The 15323-nt window shown below is 46.8% G+C and overlaps 1 protein-coding gene across 1 annotated transcript; it reads right to left on the bottom strand.

Moving 5' to 3' along the window:
* Positions 1-8097: 8097 nt before the first annotated feature.
* Positions 8098-15096, bottom strand: LOC141987931 (uncharacterized). Its single transcript, XM_074953763.1, has 3 exons — positions 14691-15096; positions 13872-14102; positions 8098-8186 (listed from the first exon to the last, which is right to left on the bottom strand). Exons 1-3 carry the CDS (start codon positions 15094-15096, stop codon positions 8098-8100), a joined length of 726 nt encoding a protein of 241 aa, XP_074809864.1.
* Between the last annotated feature and the right edge of the window lie 227 nt (positions 15097-15323).

The raw sequence follows: 15323 nt of genomic DNA, 5'->3' as shown, positions 1-15323 counted from the left end.
AAATATTGTTGGCTCCCTAGTAGAGTTCAGAAACTCTCTAGACTCGTAGCAAATAGAAACAGATGCCAATCTTGTATAGATCGACAGATTTAAGATAATAAGGGAGCATGATAATCATCCAGTCTGATCTCTTGCATAATACAGGATATGGAACTCCACCTAGTGATTCCTGCATCAAGCTTAATAACTTGTGGTTGAGCTAGACAATCTCTTTTAGACAGAAATCCAGTCTAGATTTAAAGACTGCAAGTGATGGGATTGTCTCTTATTGTGTGTTTGTACAGTGTCTAGAACAATGGGACCCAATCTCAGTTGAAGTCTCTAAGCACTATTGTAATGCAAGTAATAAAAATAATCCTGTCTCAGACAATAACCAGGTTCCCAAACATGATTTTGTGTGTGTTCCCTGCAGCCATACCCCCATGTGCTGTGATTTCCCAGAGTAAGTAACATCAAGTAAGCATTTTGGCTCTGAGATCTCCTACTTTCATCTTGTTGCGGGAAGTTCCCTTATTGGTTTAGTAGGTGCCAGGCTTTCCTCCGAGTCTTTACAGAACCTGTTACCCCAATATGGTGCAAATGGGAAGCAAGCTACAACTAGTGCCAGTTTTCAGACGAGAGGTAAAACTGTGAGGTCCTGATCTTATGTGGGCAATAAAAATCCCATAGCATTTCTGAAAAAGAAAAGGTGTTTTGACCAAATTCCTGTTGCCTATCTAAATCCCCCCTGCTGTCTCAGCCAGATAAGTTTCGTTCACTTCTTGTCCTAAACTGTTGTGAAGTGTTGCTGTTAAAGAGTTGCTACAATTTGTTCTAGAAGTGGCTGCATTTTCATGATGGATGAAGTGACCCAGAGATATATGTTGTATATCAGCTTAAGTCTGAAATACTTTAGAATCATAGTTCCTGTATAAATGTAAGCTTTTGTTATAGGTGGGGCTGGTAGCACTGCCTATTATTAAAGTTACCCAACACTTCCCATTTTAAGAGCCTGTTTTCACTTACTTATAACTCAAACTTTAATCATTTGGGCTGAAATTTTCCAAGTCAGGTGTCTGCTTCAGGATGAATTTTTTTGAAGATTTTGGGAAAACAGTCTTCTGCTTCTGAGAATGAGAATAGGAAAAAATACATTGTTTTGCCCATGTTAAAAAAAAAAATCTGAAATCTCTGAAAAGCTCTAGTTCTCCCATGCTTTGGACTAAGAACTCAAAATTTGGCAGGGAGGTGTCCTCTGTGTCAGCGGTGTGTCTTTTACCATCCCCATGAAGATCAACCCAAGTCAGAAGCCTTTGAAAAATCACAATTGATGCATGCTCAAGAGGACATAGCAATGGAGAAAGGAACAACAGAGGGCAGGAGAATGGATAGAAAGAGGAAAGATAGTGCCGATACTACTTACAGGAAAAGTCAGGTAGATGATACTGGCAGTAAAATGACTGTACCTAATCAGGAGAGGAGTCTGGGTAAAGCCAGGCAGAAACAACTAAGATGTCTGTACACCAGTGCAAGGTGCCTGGGTAACAAAATGGAGGAACTAGAACTACTGGTGTGGGAAGTGAAACCAGATATAACGTAGGCCTGGCTTGACATAAGGAACTTGCCTCATTTCTTAGTGGGCATAATTGGGAAGGTGAATGAAAGGTTGAGTTGTAAATAGGGGCCTGACAAACAGTATGTTGGAGTCAGGATATCTGTGCTAGCTAAGATAAGCAGCAACACCCTAATACTAGGGACTATGGACAAGATAAACCTGGAATGTAAAGATCAAGTTCCACGTGAACAGTACACGGACAGAGCATTCTGTATAGGGATTGGTTCCAGCAAAGTAACCAAGCCAATCTAAAAATATGTGATTTAACGTATAGCAGTGGTTCTCAACCAGGCATCTGGGGCTCCCTGGGGGGCAGTAAGCAGGTTTCAGAGGGTCTGCCAAGCAGGGCTAGTGTTGGTCTTGCTGGGGCCCAAGGAAGAAAGCCGAAGCCACACTGTGCAGGGTTGAAGGCTAGGGCCCTGAGCCCTGCCACCTAGGGCTGAAGCCGAAGCCTGACCAACTTAGCCTCACAGTGACCCCTGTGGTGTGGAGCCCCAGGCAATTGCCCTGCTTGCTAGCCCCTAAAACCGGGCCTGGCTTTTATATGCAGAAAAAGAGTTGTTGTTCCAAAAGTGGGCTATGGACTTTTTATAGCATGTTGCGGGGGGGGCTCAAAAAGAAAAAGGTTGAAAACCCCTGATATATAGCAAATGCAATGTAATGTGTACATGTATCTGAAGGAAGAGGTTGTCCATGTAACTGTGGATATGTGGTACACCTTATACCCACCCCTTACACTTGAGTTTGATCAACTCAGCGTAGCTTTTCTGTATGCAAAATAAAGGAATCTGAGTGACGAAATCCAGAGTCAAACTGTGTGTTTTGGATCCCTGAGAACTGGATGAAGTGTTCTTCTAGAACTGGACTAGTTGTTCTGGATAAGCTGAGTGGAAAAGGTCTTGGAGGGAATCCCAATGTATAGAGATAACAGAAACAGGGTGGAATAGTAGTCATAACTGGAATAGTTATTGAAAGGTATGTGCTGTTCAGAAAAGACAGAAAGAAAGGTAAAGATGGTGGATAGCGTATATTAGTGATGAGATAGAGTGTGAAAATTAGAAGTGATGGAATGGATAAAACCGTTTGGGTCAAAATCACTTTGGGGAAGAAAGGTAAGTGCTCCACTGAGGTAGTGCTTGGGGTCTGCTACAGACCCCACAGATCCAATTTGGATATGGATAGAGACCTCTTTAATATTTTTAATTAAATAAATACAACTGGGAATTGTGTGATTATGGGAGACTTTAATTTCCCAGATATAGACTGGAGGACAAGATAATCGTAGGGTCCAAATATTCCTGGATGTGATAGTTGAACAGTCACCGAACCAACAAGAGGTGATGCCAGTTTAGATTTAGCATTGGTAAGTAGTGAGGATCTCAGAGAAGAACTGGTTGCAGAGGACAAACTTGGTTCGAGTGATCATGAGGTGAGTCAGTTTAAACTAAATGGAGAGAGAAACAAAAATAGGTCTACAAGTAAATGTGATGGGATGTATAAACCCCATACCAGTGATGGAGGGGTTAAAGAGCTGCTGTGGGCAAGGCTGGCCCCTCCCTTCTGTCAAGAGTGGACTAAGGGCTTAAAAACAGGAAGTTGGGCAGCTCTGTGACAGAAAATGGTAGCTCTAAAGCTCCCAAGGGAGACCCCTGGAAGCTTTCAGGAAGCCATTTACCAGCCCCCTCTCCCTTTGTCTCCCCCCGCCTAAAACGAGACAGTGGCTCTGGTAAACTGGATGGGTAGGACAGGTTCAGCAAGCTCCAAGGCATGCCATTAGGCAGTTGGTACCACTACTCTCTACCCTTTTCAGGGTTAGGGAGTTTGAGACCATACCAAAGGGACTAGGGGAGTAGGAACCAAGAGCCCCATCCCCTTCAAACACAAGAGAATTATTTAACTAAGTTTGTATCATAAGGACCCCTACTTAGACTGGTGGGGGTGTCTTAAGGACTTTTCCGTGTCTGTATAGTGGGAGTCATCCATCAGCAGCCCGAGAACTGTGACACTACGATCCTTGATTTCAAAAGAGCAAACTTTAAAAATTAAGGGAATTAATTAGGGAAGGGGACTGGACTGAAGAACTCAAGGATTTGAATGTGGAGCAGGCTTGGAATTACGTTGTCAAAGTTGCAGAAACTATCTGAAGCCTACATCACAAGTGAGGAGGAAAAAAATTATAGGGAAGGGTTGGTCTGCAGTTTGATGTTTGTTTAAAAGAAAGCAGAGAGCCTGCAAGGAGTGGAAGAAGGGATGGATCAGCAAGGAAAGCTCTCTTGGAGATCAGAAATTACAGGGAAATGTGAGAACCGTGAAAAGCCAAGCAGAGCTTGATCTTGCAAAGGAAATGAAAACTAATAGTAACAAATTCTTTAGCCCTATAAAAAGAAAAAAACAAGGAAAGAAGAAGTGGGGCTGCTAAGCCCTGAGGATGGGGTGAAGTGTAAAGGTAATCTAGTTATGGCCCAACACCTAAGTGAATACTTTGCCTCAGTTTTTAATAAGGGTAACGAGAAGCTTGGGGGAAGTAGCAGGGTATCTAGGATATGGAAGTAGAAATGACCTTATCCATGGTGGAAGCCAAACTCAAACAGCTTAATGGGACCAAACGGGGGGTCCAGATAATCTCCATATAAGAATATTAAAGGAACTTGTACAAGCCCAGTAGCAACTATTTTTTATGAATCCAAAAACTCAGCGCTCATACCCTATTACCAGAAAATTGTAAATATAGTACCTATATTTAAGAAAAGGGGGAAAAACTGATCCAGGAAACTAGTGGTTCATTAGTTTGACCTCAGTTATATGCAAGGTCTTAGAACAAATTTTGAAAGAGAGAATAATTAAAGACATGGAGGTAAATGGTAACTGAGAAAAAATACAATGTGTTTGTACAATAGGTATGTAACCCTTCTGCCCATCAGAGTTGGCTGCAACAAGGGCCGGGTTCAGTATCTAGGGGTTCTATTCCAATAGCACAATGCAAAACCGGCTCAAGCCCCCACCCAGTGACCTGGGACAAATATATGCCACCCCCACTGGGCACCTTCCCTCTCGCAAACACAGAGTCTGAGTGTAGCAAAAGCCTTTTAATAACAGAGAGAAACAATGTGGCATTATGTTGGGGAACCACCACCAACAGGATTCATAACACAACCCATGAGCAAAAACCCACCCCAAGCAAATTGGGGCGTGTCCTTTCCCTTTGGTTCTTGAGTCCAGCAACCCAAAGTCCCAAAAGTCCAACAACCCAAAAGTCTCTGTCCCTGGTCAGTGCAGTGCAGTGCCAGAGTTCGAAAGTTTATCTGCAGTTTTACCTCCCAACCTGGGTGAAGATGGGGGGGGGTTAAGGGGTTAAGCCAATTGCCCCACCTCTCCATGGGGCTCAGCTCCGCTCCGCCAGCCGTCCCACAAATTGCTCCACTCTGCCAGCTGCCCTAATGAGCCGCTCTGCTCTGCCAGCCGTCCCCACAAACTGCTCCGCAATATATCTTCAGGCCCCCCACTGCTTAACACAACACTCAGTGATTTCAGCTCTTAATAAGTTTAGCTCTTTTGTGATTTCAGCTTGTAGTAGGGGAGCCTCAGCACTGGTGCACCATTGGCCCAAAGTGAATTCAGCTCAGCAGCCTGTAACTAGACTCCTAATGGAATCAAAATTAGCTCTGATATTCCACAGTGAAGAGAGGAGGCAGTGTAATTAGCCTGTAAGGCCCTTCCCCCCATACTACTACCTATTCCCAGCCTCTCTCAATTCACTGAGTTTTGGAACCCATGTCCCTGGCCTAGTGAGTGCTACTTCGTTGATGGCGAGTCCCTCCATCATAACAAAAGGTCAAGTACAGTTCCACTGTCTTTGATTCACAAAATCAGGATAATAATTTATTCTTCCTGCCCCAATAACAGAGAAACTGGGGTCCCACAGCAGCCAAAGTGACCATTTGGGCAGCTATGGGCTCATGCTAGGCGGGGTGGGTGTGCCTATGCAAATGAGATCAGCCCCTGAAGTTCTTTTCCACAGCTTGCCACACCTCACCACCAGATGTCAGGGTGGAGCTCATCCTGACTCTGCTTACAGGTAGATTGTTCTAACTTGATTTCTTTCATCCACTCTGTATCCCCAATCCTTACATGGGATGCCCTACTCTTGTAAATTCTAAAGTTGCCTGAGGACCCGTACCCTTTGTAATCCTAACTATAGACCAAGGAAGCCCTACTCACTGTATTTCTAACCCTAGCCTGGGCAGCACTACACTATGTAACACTAACCTTAACCCTACTCTAAAGGTTGCCTGGGAAACCCTAACCTCTGTAACCAGAACCCTAGGCCAGTGAGCCCAACCCTCTGTATCCCTAGCCCTAGCATGGGAAACCCTACTATCCATTTCCCTATCTGTAGCCCAGGGAGTCTTATACTCTGTATTCCCAACCCCAGACCAATACCAGTGTTGGCACAAGAACAAATAATACAAACTAGCCACCAAGTTGAGGCTTGAAATGAGAGAAAAGTTTCTAACCAACAGAGGAGTGAAGTTCTGGAACAGCCTTCCCAGGGGAGTAGTGGGGGCACAAAACTTAACTTGTTTTAAGATGCATCGTGATAAATTTATGGAGGAGATGGTATGATGAGATTGCCATCAACAAATATCTCCAATGACGGAGAAGGGCCATTGGAGGGCTCTGAGTTACTTCACACAGTGCTTTCCCAGGTGTCTGGCTGGTGGGTCTTGCCCATTGCCGTATTTGGGGTCAGGAAGGAATTTCCCCCAAGTCAGATTGGCAGAGATCCTGTGGATTTTTCGCCTTCCTTTGCAGCATGGGGCATGGGTCACTTGCTGGTCTGAATTAGAGTAAATGGTGGATTCTTTGTAACTTGAAAGCTTTAAATCAAGACAAAGGAAATGCAGGAGATCTAATTGAGCTGGAGGTTAGGCATACAGTGTGTAGGGCCATAGATTATGGACCTACTGCAGGAGTGCGTGGGTGAAGTTCTGTGACCTGCAGTGTACAAGAGGTCAGACTAGATGGTCCTGATGGTCCCTTCTGGCCTTAAAGTCTATACGTCTATGCTCAGTAGAGACTTCTTAGATTTGAGCATATAATTGCCTCACATTCCTTCTCCACTGGACATGTTGAAGCAAATGTCCTTGAATTTTAGTTAAGGCTGCATAACAAGATACTTTCTTGTTTGTTTTTTAATTCTAGTAGATTATACTAGTGGATTTATCAGATTAATTATAAAAATGTGCATTAATTATAAAAATGAAGGTTATTTCAGTTTAGAAAAACAGAAGAAAGACAGCTTTGTCCCAACCTTTCTTACCGTAGAAGACTCTTTTAAGGGAAGCAGTCCCTTTTACACTTCAGGAACATGCAACAGACTGAGCAAACCGCCAAAAACACATGAGTCTTATGCACTGAATTAATATCTAATATAACTGAACTGTAATGAAAATAGCTCATATTCAGAGAGCAAAGATACTATATTGGACAAAAGACTAATGGAAATTATCCCTATCTTGTGCTCAGCCAAGTCAGTAGATTCAAGTGCATCATTGTGCCAGGAGTGGTTGATTTGAAAGACTGCATTATTGAGCAGTTAATGCTCTACAGCAGCAGATACTGGAACAATGAAAGTGTATTAGCTTCCAAAGACTATATCTTACAAGGTTTCCGTAAATGACTTCTGTTCCCAAATTGTCCTTTCAGAAGCTAAAAAAAATAAATAGATTCAAAACCAGATCATAACCTGGATTCTGAAAAAGGAGTCCATTTTAGATTAAAACAAGCACCTTCCCTATTATTATTATTCTGTGTTTTTAATTTATACATTTACCTGGTTGGTCACACATGTAAGCTAAACCAAACATTACATCATGCTCTTTTTGATACAAGGGTGTGTGTGTATGAGAGAGAGAGGGATGGATGGATGGATGATAACCCATATAGTTATATTAGCAACTAACTTTTTCCCCAAAGGATCCTAAATCGCATGCAGGAGAAGTGCAGTCACATTTGGAGTGGAATACAGCAACTGTTTAACAGCACAAGAATAGGAAGTGAAGACTATCTTATCCAACTAGAAGTACAATTGGCATTTTCAAGTAAGCATAACAGTTTACCCAACTGAGAATTAGGCACACACACTAGGGTAAACATTCCTAATTGTTTAGTGGCCTCAAGTAACAAGGATTTTACCTCCTCACTTATCAGTATTTGTTTATTTCTTATCCAAATTGATCCCTAAGTGTTCCCTCCCCATACTGTATATTGCACATGCAGTTCTCCCAAGCTATTGGCTAGATCCTGAGCCTCATGAAGGCTTAAAGCCACTTTTTAACTAGTGAGAGGATCATTCACTTGTAGTGGGTCCTCCACCACTACCCCATCATACATGCAGAAGTGGGCTTGGCCAGAATGCTGTTTCATTCACCTAGTCCCAAGCTGTAGTAATGGCCCCTGGAGAATGTTGGCATAAGATGGAGCAACCATCAATCTGGTCTATCTCACACCACCACCAGATTCCCACTTTCTTCTACTTCTGAGCTTGGATCAAGTACAGCTAAACCAATCCAGAGTATCTGCACTATTTTCCCTATAAAGACCAAAAGAAACCATGATAAAAGGATACCATTATACACAGGCCATCAGATTTTCATGTGGGTTGTTGTTGTGGTTGTTAAATTCATGTTGAAAATACAACATAAATTTGGGGAGGGTGGGTGTCGAATTAAAAATCTTTATTTTTACAACTAAAACGGGGGTTATGTATTTTATGACACATCTCATTGTGTATAGAAGCTGATCATATCTTTAAGGAGCTAAACAAATTACAACAGGAACAAAACAGCGATTTAGAGGGTGAGGTGACTAATCGTAAAAATGGAACTTTATCCCGAAAGCTCCTATATGCCAACCAGTCTCGCCATGCACAATGCCCACAGAGCAAGGACCATCCCAGGGCTTCAGGGGATGAGCAGGACTTTCCTTGCAATTGCTCGTCTCAGCTGCTGGGACAGCTGTGGTACCAGAATTGAAAGCAGGCAGGTCAGTCTCTCCTGCACTCTCAGTGCCTCCCAGCATTGTGCCTAGGAAGCATAGAAGAGAAAGAGGAAGCAGCTTTACTGGAATGCAGAAGGGACAAGGGCCAGGTTAAGGTCACAGGAGACAGGGTCCCCAGGCTAGGGTTAAGGCTACAAAGATTAGATCTCCCAGGGATAGGGACGCACAGGGTAGAGCTGCTGGGGCTAGGGTTCGGTTTCTAGAGGGTAAGGCTCCCCAGACTAGGTTGAGGGATAAGAGGGATAGGGCTTCCTGGCCTAGGGTTAGGGTTACAGAGGATCAGACTCTTCTGGTTTGGGTTACAGAGAGTAGGGCCCTCTGAGTTATTCTTAGGGTTACAGAGGGTGAAGCTCCCCAGGCTACAGTTATGGTTAGAAAAGATGGGGCCCACCGGGTTAGTGATAGGATAGTAGAAGGTAAGGCTCTCAAAGTTAGGGTTCTAGAGGACAGGGCTCCCTGGATAATGTTTGGGTTACAGAGGGGAGCGCTTGCTGATATAGGGTTAGGGTTACAGAAGGTAGGGCTCTCCAGTTTAGGGTTAGGGTTACAGTGGGTAAGGCTCCCTGGCCTAGAGTTAAGGTTACAGAGGGTAAGCCTCTCCAGATTAGAGTTATGTTTAAAAAGAGTTGGGGTCTCCGAGCTATGGTTGGGGAGATAGAATGTCGGGGTTCCTGGTCCAGGATTAGTGTTACAGAGAGGGTAGGGCTGCCCAGCCCAGGGTTAGGGTTACAGAAAGCAGGGCTCCCCAGTGGAATGTTAGGGTTAGAGAGGGTAGGGATCCTGGTTAAAGAGGATATGGTTCCCTGAAGTATAGTTAAGGTTACAGAGATAGGGCTCACCCAAGTAGCATTAAGGTTACAGAGGGTAGGACTAGCCAGGCTATGGTTAGGGTTACAGAGTGTAGGCTCCCTGTGCAGGGCTATCTGGCCTTGGGTTAGAAATACAGAGGATAGGGCTCCCCAGCCTATTATACAGAGGGTGGGGCTCCCTGGGCTAGGGTTAGGGTTCGGGTTACAGAGGGTAGGGTAACCTGGGCTATGATTATGGATACAAAGAGTAGGGCTGCCTGGGCTAGGGTTAGAGTTACACAGGATAAGGCCTCCCAGCCTAAGGGTATGTCTACACTACGGAATAAGGTCGAATTTATAGAAGTCGGTTTTTTAGACATCGGTTTTATATATTCGAGTGTGTGTGTCCCCACAGAAATGCATTAAGTGCATTAACTCGGCGGAGTGCTTCCACAGTACCGAGGCTAGAGTCAACTTCCAGAGCATTGCACTGTGGGTAGCTATCCCACAGTTCCCGCAGTCTCCGCTGCCCATTGGAATTCTGGGTTGAGATCCCAATACCTGATGGGGCTGAAACATTGTCGCGGGTGGTTCTGGGTACATATCGTCAGTCCCCCCTTCCCTCCCTCCCTCCCTCCATGAAAGCAAGGGCAGACAATCGTTTCGCGCCTTTTTTCCTGAGTTACCTGTGCGGACGCCATACCACCGCAAGCATGGAGCCCGCTCAGGTAACCGTCACCGTATGTCTCCTGGGTGCTGGCAGACGCGGTACTGCATTGCTACACAGTAGCAGCAACCCATTGCCTTCTGGCAGCAGACGGTACAGTACGACTGGTAGCCGTCCTCGTCATGTCCAAGGTGTTCCTGGTCGCCTGTGTGAGGTCGATCAGGAGCGCCTGGGCAGACATGGGCGCAGGGACTAAATTTTTAGTGACTTGACCAGGTCATTCTCTTAAGTCCGGCAGTCAGTCCTATTGAACCATCTTATGGTGAGCAGGCAGGCAATATGGATTGCTAGCAGTCCTATTGCACCGTCTTCTGCCGAGCAGCCATGAGATGTGGATGGCATGCAGTCCTTCTGCACCGTCTGCTGCCAGCCAAAGATGTAAAAGATAGTTGGAGTGGATCAAAACAAGAAATAGACCAGATTTGTTTTGTACTCATTTGCCTTCTCCCCTGTCTAGGGGACTCATTCCTCTAGGTCACACTGCAGTCACTCACAGAGAAGGTGCAGCGAGGTAGATCTAGCCATGTATCAATCAGAGGCCAGGCTAACCTCCTTGTTCCAATAAGAACAATAACTTAGGTGCACCATTTCTTATTGGAACCCTCCGTGAAGTCAACCCTGTAAGCCGTGTCGTCAGTCGCCCCTCCCTGCGTCAGAGCAACGGCAAACAATCGTGCATCTGAGTTGAGAGTGCTGTCCCGAGCAGTCACAATGGAGCACTCTGATTGGGCTAAAACATTGTCGCGGGTGGTTCTGGGTACATATTGTCCGGCCCCCGTTCCCTCCCTCCCTCCGTGAAGGCAAGGGCAGACAATCGTTTCGCGCCTTTTTTCCTGAGTTACCTGTGCGGACGCCATACCACCGCAAGCATGGAGCCCGCTCAGGTAACCGTCACCGTATGTCTCCTGGGTGCTGGCAGACGTGGTACGGCATTGCTACACAGTAGCAGCAACCCATTGCCTTCTGGCAGCAGACGGTGCAGTATGACTGATAGCCGTCCTCGTCATGTCCGAGGTGCTCCTGGCCACGTCGGCTGGGAGCGCCTGGGCAGACATGGGCGCAAGGACTAAATTTTTGGTGACTTGACCAGGTCATTCTCTTTAGTCCTGCAGTCAGTCGTATTGAACCGTCTAATGGTGAGCAGGCAGGCAATACGGATTGCTAGCAGTCGTACCATCTTCTGCCAGGCAGGCAAGATATGACGATGGCTAGCAATCGTATTGTACCATCTTCTGCCGGGCAGGCAAGAGATGAGGATGGCTAGCAATCGTATTGTACCATCTTCTGCCGGGCAGGCAAGAGATGAGGATGGCTAGCAGTCATATTGCACCATCTTCTGCCAGGCAGGCAAGAGATGAGGATGGCTAGCAGTCGTACTGTACCATCTTCTGCCGAGCAGCCATGAGATGTGGATGGCTTGCAGTCCTTCTGCACCGTCTGCTGCCAGCCAAAGATGTAAAAGATAGATGGAGTGGATCAAAACAAGAAATAGACCAGATTTGTTTTGTACTCATTTGCCTCCTCCCCTGTCTAGGGGACTCATTCCTCTAGGTGTCACTGCAGTCACTCACAGAGAAGGTGCAGCGAGGTAAATCTAGCCATGTATCAATCAGAGGCCAGGCTAACCTCCTTGTTCCAATAAGAACAATAACTTAGGTGCACCATTTCTTATTGGAACCCTCCGTGAAGTCCTGCCTGAACTACTCCTTGATGTAAAGCCACCCCCTTTGTGGATTTTAGCCCCCTGAAGCCAACCCTGTAAGCCGTGTCGTCAGTCGCCCCTCCCTCCGTCAGAGCAACGGCAGACAATCATTCCGCGCCTTTTTTCTGTGCGGGCGCCATACCAAGGCAAGCATGGAGTCCGCTCAGCTCACTTTGGCAATTAGGAGCACATTAAACACCACATGCATTATCCAGCAGTATATGCAGCACCAGAACCTGGCAAAGCGCTACCGGGCGAGGAGGCGACGTCAGCGCGGTCACGTGAGTGATCAGGACATGGACACAGATTTCTCTGAAAGCATGTGCCCTGCCAATGCATGCATCATGGTGCTAATGGGGCAGGTTCATGCTGTGGAACGCCGATTCTGGGCTCGGGAAACAAGCACAGACTGGTGGGACCGCATAGTGTTGCAGGTCTGGGACGATTCCCAGTGGCTGCGAAACTTTCGCATGCATAAGGGCACTTTCATGGAACTTTGTGACTTGCTTTCCCCTGCCCTGAAGCGCATGAATACCAAGATGAGAGCAGCCCTCACAGTTGAGAAGCGAGTGGCGATAGCCCTGTGGAAGCTTGCAACGCCAGACAGCTACCGGTCAGTTGGGAATCAATTTGGAGTGGGCAAATCTACTGTGGGGGCTGCTGTGATGCAAGTAGCCCACGCAATCAAAGATCTGCTGATATCAAGGGTAGTGACCCTGGGAAATGTGCAGGTCATAGTGGATGGCTTTGCTGCAATGGGATTCCCTAACTGTGGTGGGGCCATAGACGGAACCCATATCCCTACCTTGGCACCGGAGCACCAAGCCGGCGAGTACATAAACCGCAAGGGGTACTTTTCAATAGTGCTGCAAGCTCTGGTGGATCACAAGGGACGTTTCACCAACATCAACGTGGGATGGCCGGGAAAGATACATGACGCTCGCATCTTCAGGAACTCTGGTCTGTTTCAAAAGCTTCAAGAAGGGACTTTATTCCCAGACCAGAAAATAACTGTTGGTGATGTTGAAATGCCTATATGTATCCTTGGGGACCCAGCCTACCCCTTAATGCCATGGCTCATGAAGCCGTACACAGGCAGCCTGGACAGTAGTCAGGAGCTGTTCAACTACAGGCTGAGCAAGTGCAGAATGGTGGTAGAAGGTGCATTTGGACGTTTAAAGGCGCGCTGGCGCAGTTTACTGACTCGCTTAGACCTCAGCGAAACCAATATTCCCACCGTTATTACTGCTTGCTGTGTGCTCCACAATATCTGTGAGAGTAAGGGGGAGACGTTTATGGCGGGGTGGGAGGTTGAGGCAAATCGCCTGGCTGCTGGTTACGCGCAGCCAGACACCAGGGCGGTTAGAAGAGCACAGGAGGGCGCGGTACGCATCAGAGAGGCTTTGAAAACCAGTTTCATGACTGGCCAGGCTACGGTGTGAAAGTTCTGTTTGTTTATCCTTGATGAAACCCCCCTCCCCTTGGTTCACTCTACTTCCCTGTAAGCTAACCACCCTCCCCTCCTCCCTTCGATCACCGCTTGCAGAGGCAATAAAGTCATTGTTGCTTCACATTCATGCATTCTTTATTCATTCATCACACAAATAGGGGGATGACTACCAAGGTAGCCCAGGAGAGGTGGTGGAGGAGGGAAGAAAAATGCCACACAGCACTTTAAAAGTTTACAACTTTAAAATTTATTGAATGACAGCCTTCTTTTTTTTGGGCAATCCTCTGTGGTGGAGTGGCTGGTTGGCCGGAGGCCCCCCCACCGCGTTCTTGGGCGTCTGGGTGTGGAGGCTATGGAACTTGGGGAGGAGGGCGATTGGTTACACAGGGGCTGTAGTGGCAGTCTGTGCTCCAGCTGCCTTTGCTGCAGCTCAACCATACACTGGAGCATACTGGTTTGGTCCTCCAGCAGCCTCAGCATTGAATCCTGCCTTCTCTCATCACGCTGCCGCCACATTCAAGCTTCAGCCCTGTCTTCAGCCCGCCACTTACTCTCTTCAGCCCGCCACTTACTCTCTTCAGCCCGCCACCTCTCCTCCTGGTCATTTTGTGCTTTCCTGCAGTCTGACATTATTTGCCTCCACGCATTCGTCTGTGCTCTGTCAGTGTGGGAGGACAGCATGAGCTCGGAGAACATTTCATCTCGAGTGTGTTTTTTTTTCTTTCTAATCTTCACTAGCCTCTGGGAAGGAGAAGATCCTGTGATCATTGAAACACATGCAGCTGGTGGAGAAAAAAAAAGGGACAGCGGTATTTAAAAAGACACATTTTATAAAACACTGGCTACACTCTTTCAGGGTAAACCTTGCTGTTAACATTACATACATAGCACATGTGCTTTCGTTACAAGGTCGCATTTTGCCTCCCCCAACCGCGTGGCTACCCCCTCAACCCTCCCCCCTCCCTGTGGCTAACAGCGGGGAACATTTCTGTTCAGCCGCAGGCAAACAGCCCAGCAGGAATGGGCTCCTCTGAGTGTCCCCTGAAGAAAAGCACCCTATTTCAACCAGGTGACCATGGATTATATCTCACTCTCCTGAGGATAACACAGAGAGATAAAGAACGGATGTTGCTTGAACGCCAGCAAACATACACTGCAGTGCTTTGTTGTACAATGATTCCCGAGTACGTGTTACTGGCCTGGAGTGGTAAAGTGTCCTACCATGAAGGACGCAATAAGTCTGCCCTCCCCAGAAACCTTTTGCAAAGGCTTTGGGAGTATATCCAGGAGAGCCGCGAATGCCAGGGCAAAGTAATCCTTTCACATGCTTGCTTTTAAACCATGTATAGTATTTTAAAAGGTACACTCACCGGAGGTCCCTTCTCCGCCTGCTGGGTCCAGGAGGCAGCCTTGGGTGGGTTCAGGGGGTACTGGCTCCAGGTCCAGGGTGAGAAACAGTTCCTGGCTGTCGGGAAAACCGGTTTCTCCGCTTGCTTGCTGTGAGCTATCTACAACCTCGTCATCATCATCATCTTCTTCGTCCCCAAAACCTGCTTCCGTATTGCCTCCATCTCCATTGAAGGAGTCAAACAACACGGCTGGGGTAGTGGTGGCTGAACCCCCTAAAATGGCATGCAGCTCATCATAGAAGCGGCATGTTTTGGGCTCTGACCCGGAGCGGCCGTTCGCCTCTCTGGTTTTCTGGTAGGCTTGCCTCAGCTCCTTCAGTTTCACGCGGCACTGCTTTGGGTCCCTGTTATGGCCTCTGTCCTTCATGCCCTGGGAGATTTTGACAAAGGTTTTGACATTTCAAAAACTGGAACGGAGTTCTGATAGCACGGATTCCTCTCCCCATACAGCGATCAGATCCCGTACCTCCCGTTCGGTCCATGCTGGAGCTCTTTTGCGATTCTGAGACTCCATCATGGTCACCTCTGCTGATGAGCTCTGCATGGTCACCTGCAGCTTGCCACGCTGGCCAAACAGGAAATGAGATTCAAAAG

The sequence above is a fragment of the Natator depressus genome, chromosome 5 (assembly GCF_965152275.1).
Source record: "Natator depressus isolate rNatDep1 chromosome 5, rNatDep2.hap1, whole genome shotgun sequence".
NCBI lineage: Eukaryota > Metazoa > Chordata > Testudines > Cheloniidae > Natator > Natator depressus.
Note: the sequence above shows the minus strand (reverse complement) of the source record. Positions and strands in the feature narration are given on the sequence as shown.

Coding starts and splice junctions, on each gene's coding strand:
- LOC141987931 (XM_074953763.1), bottom strand. CDS start 15,096: ATGAAGGACAGAGGCCATAACAGGGACCCAAAGCAGTGCCGCGTGAAA. Junction 14,103..14,690: donor AGGCGGAGAAGGGACCTCCG/GTGAGTGTACCT, acceptor TTTCTCCACCAG/CTGCATGTGTTTCAATGATC. Junction 8,187..13,871: donor TAAGTGGCGGGCTGAAGAGA/GTAAGTGGCGGG, acceptor TGGTCTTTATAG/GGAAAATAGTGCAGATACTC.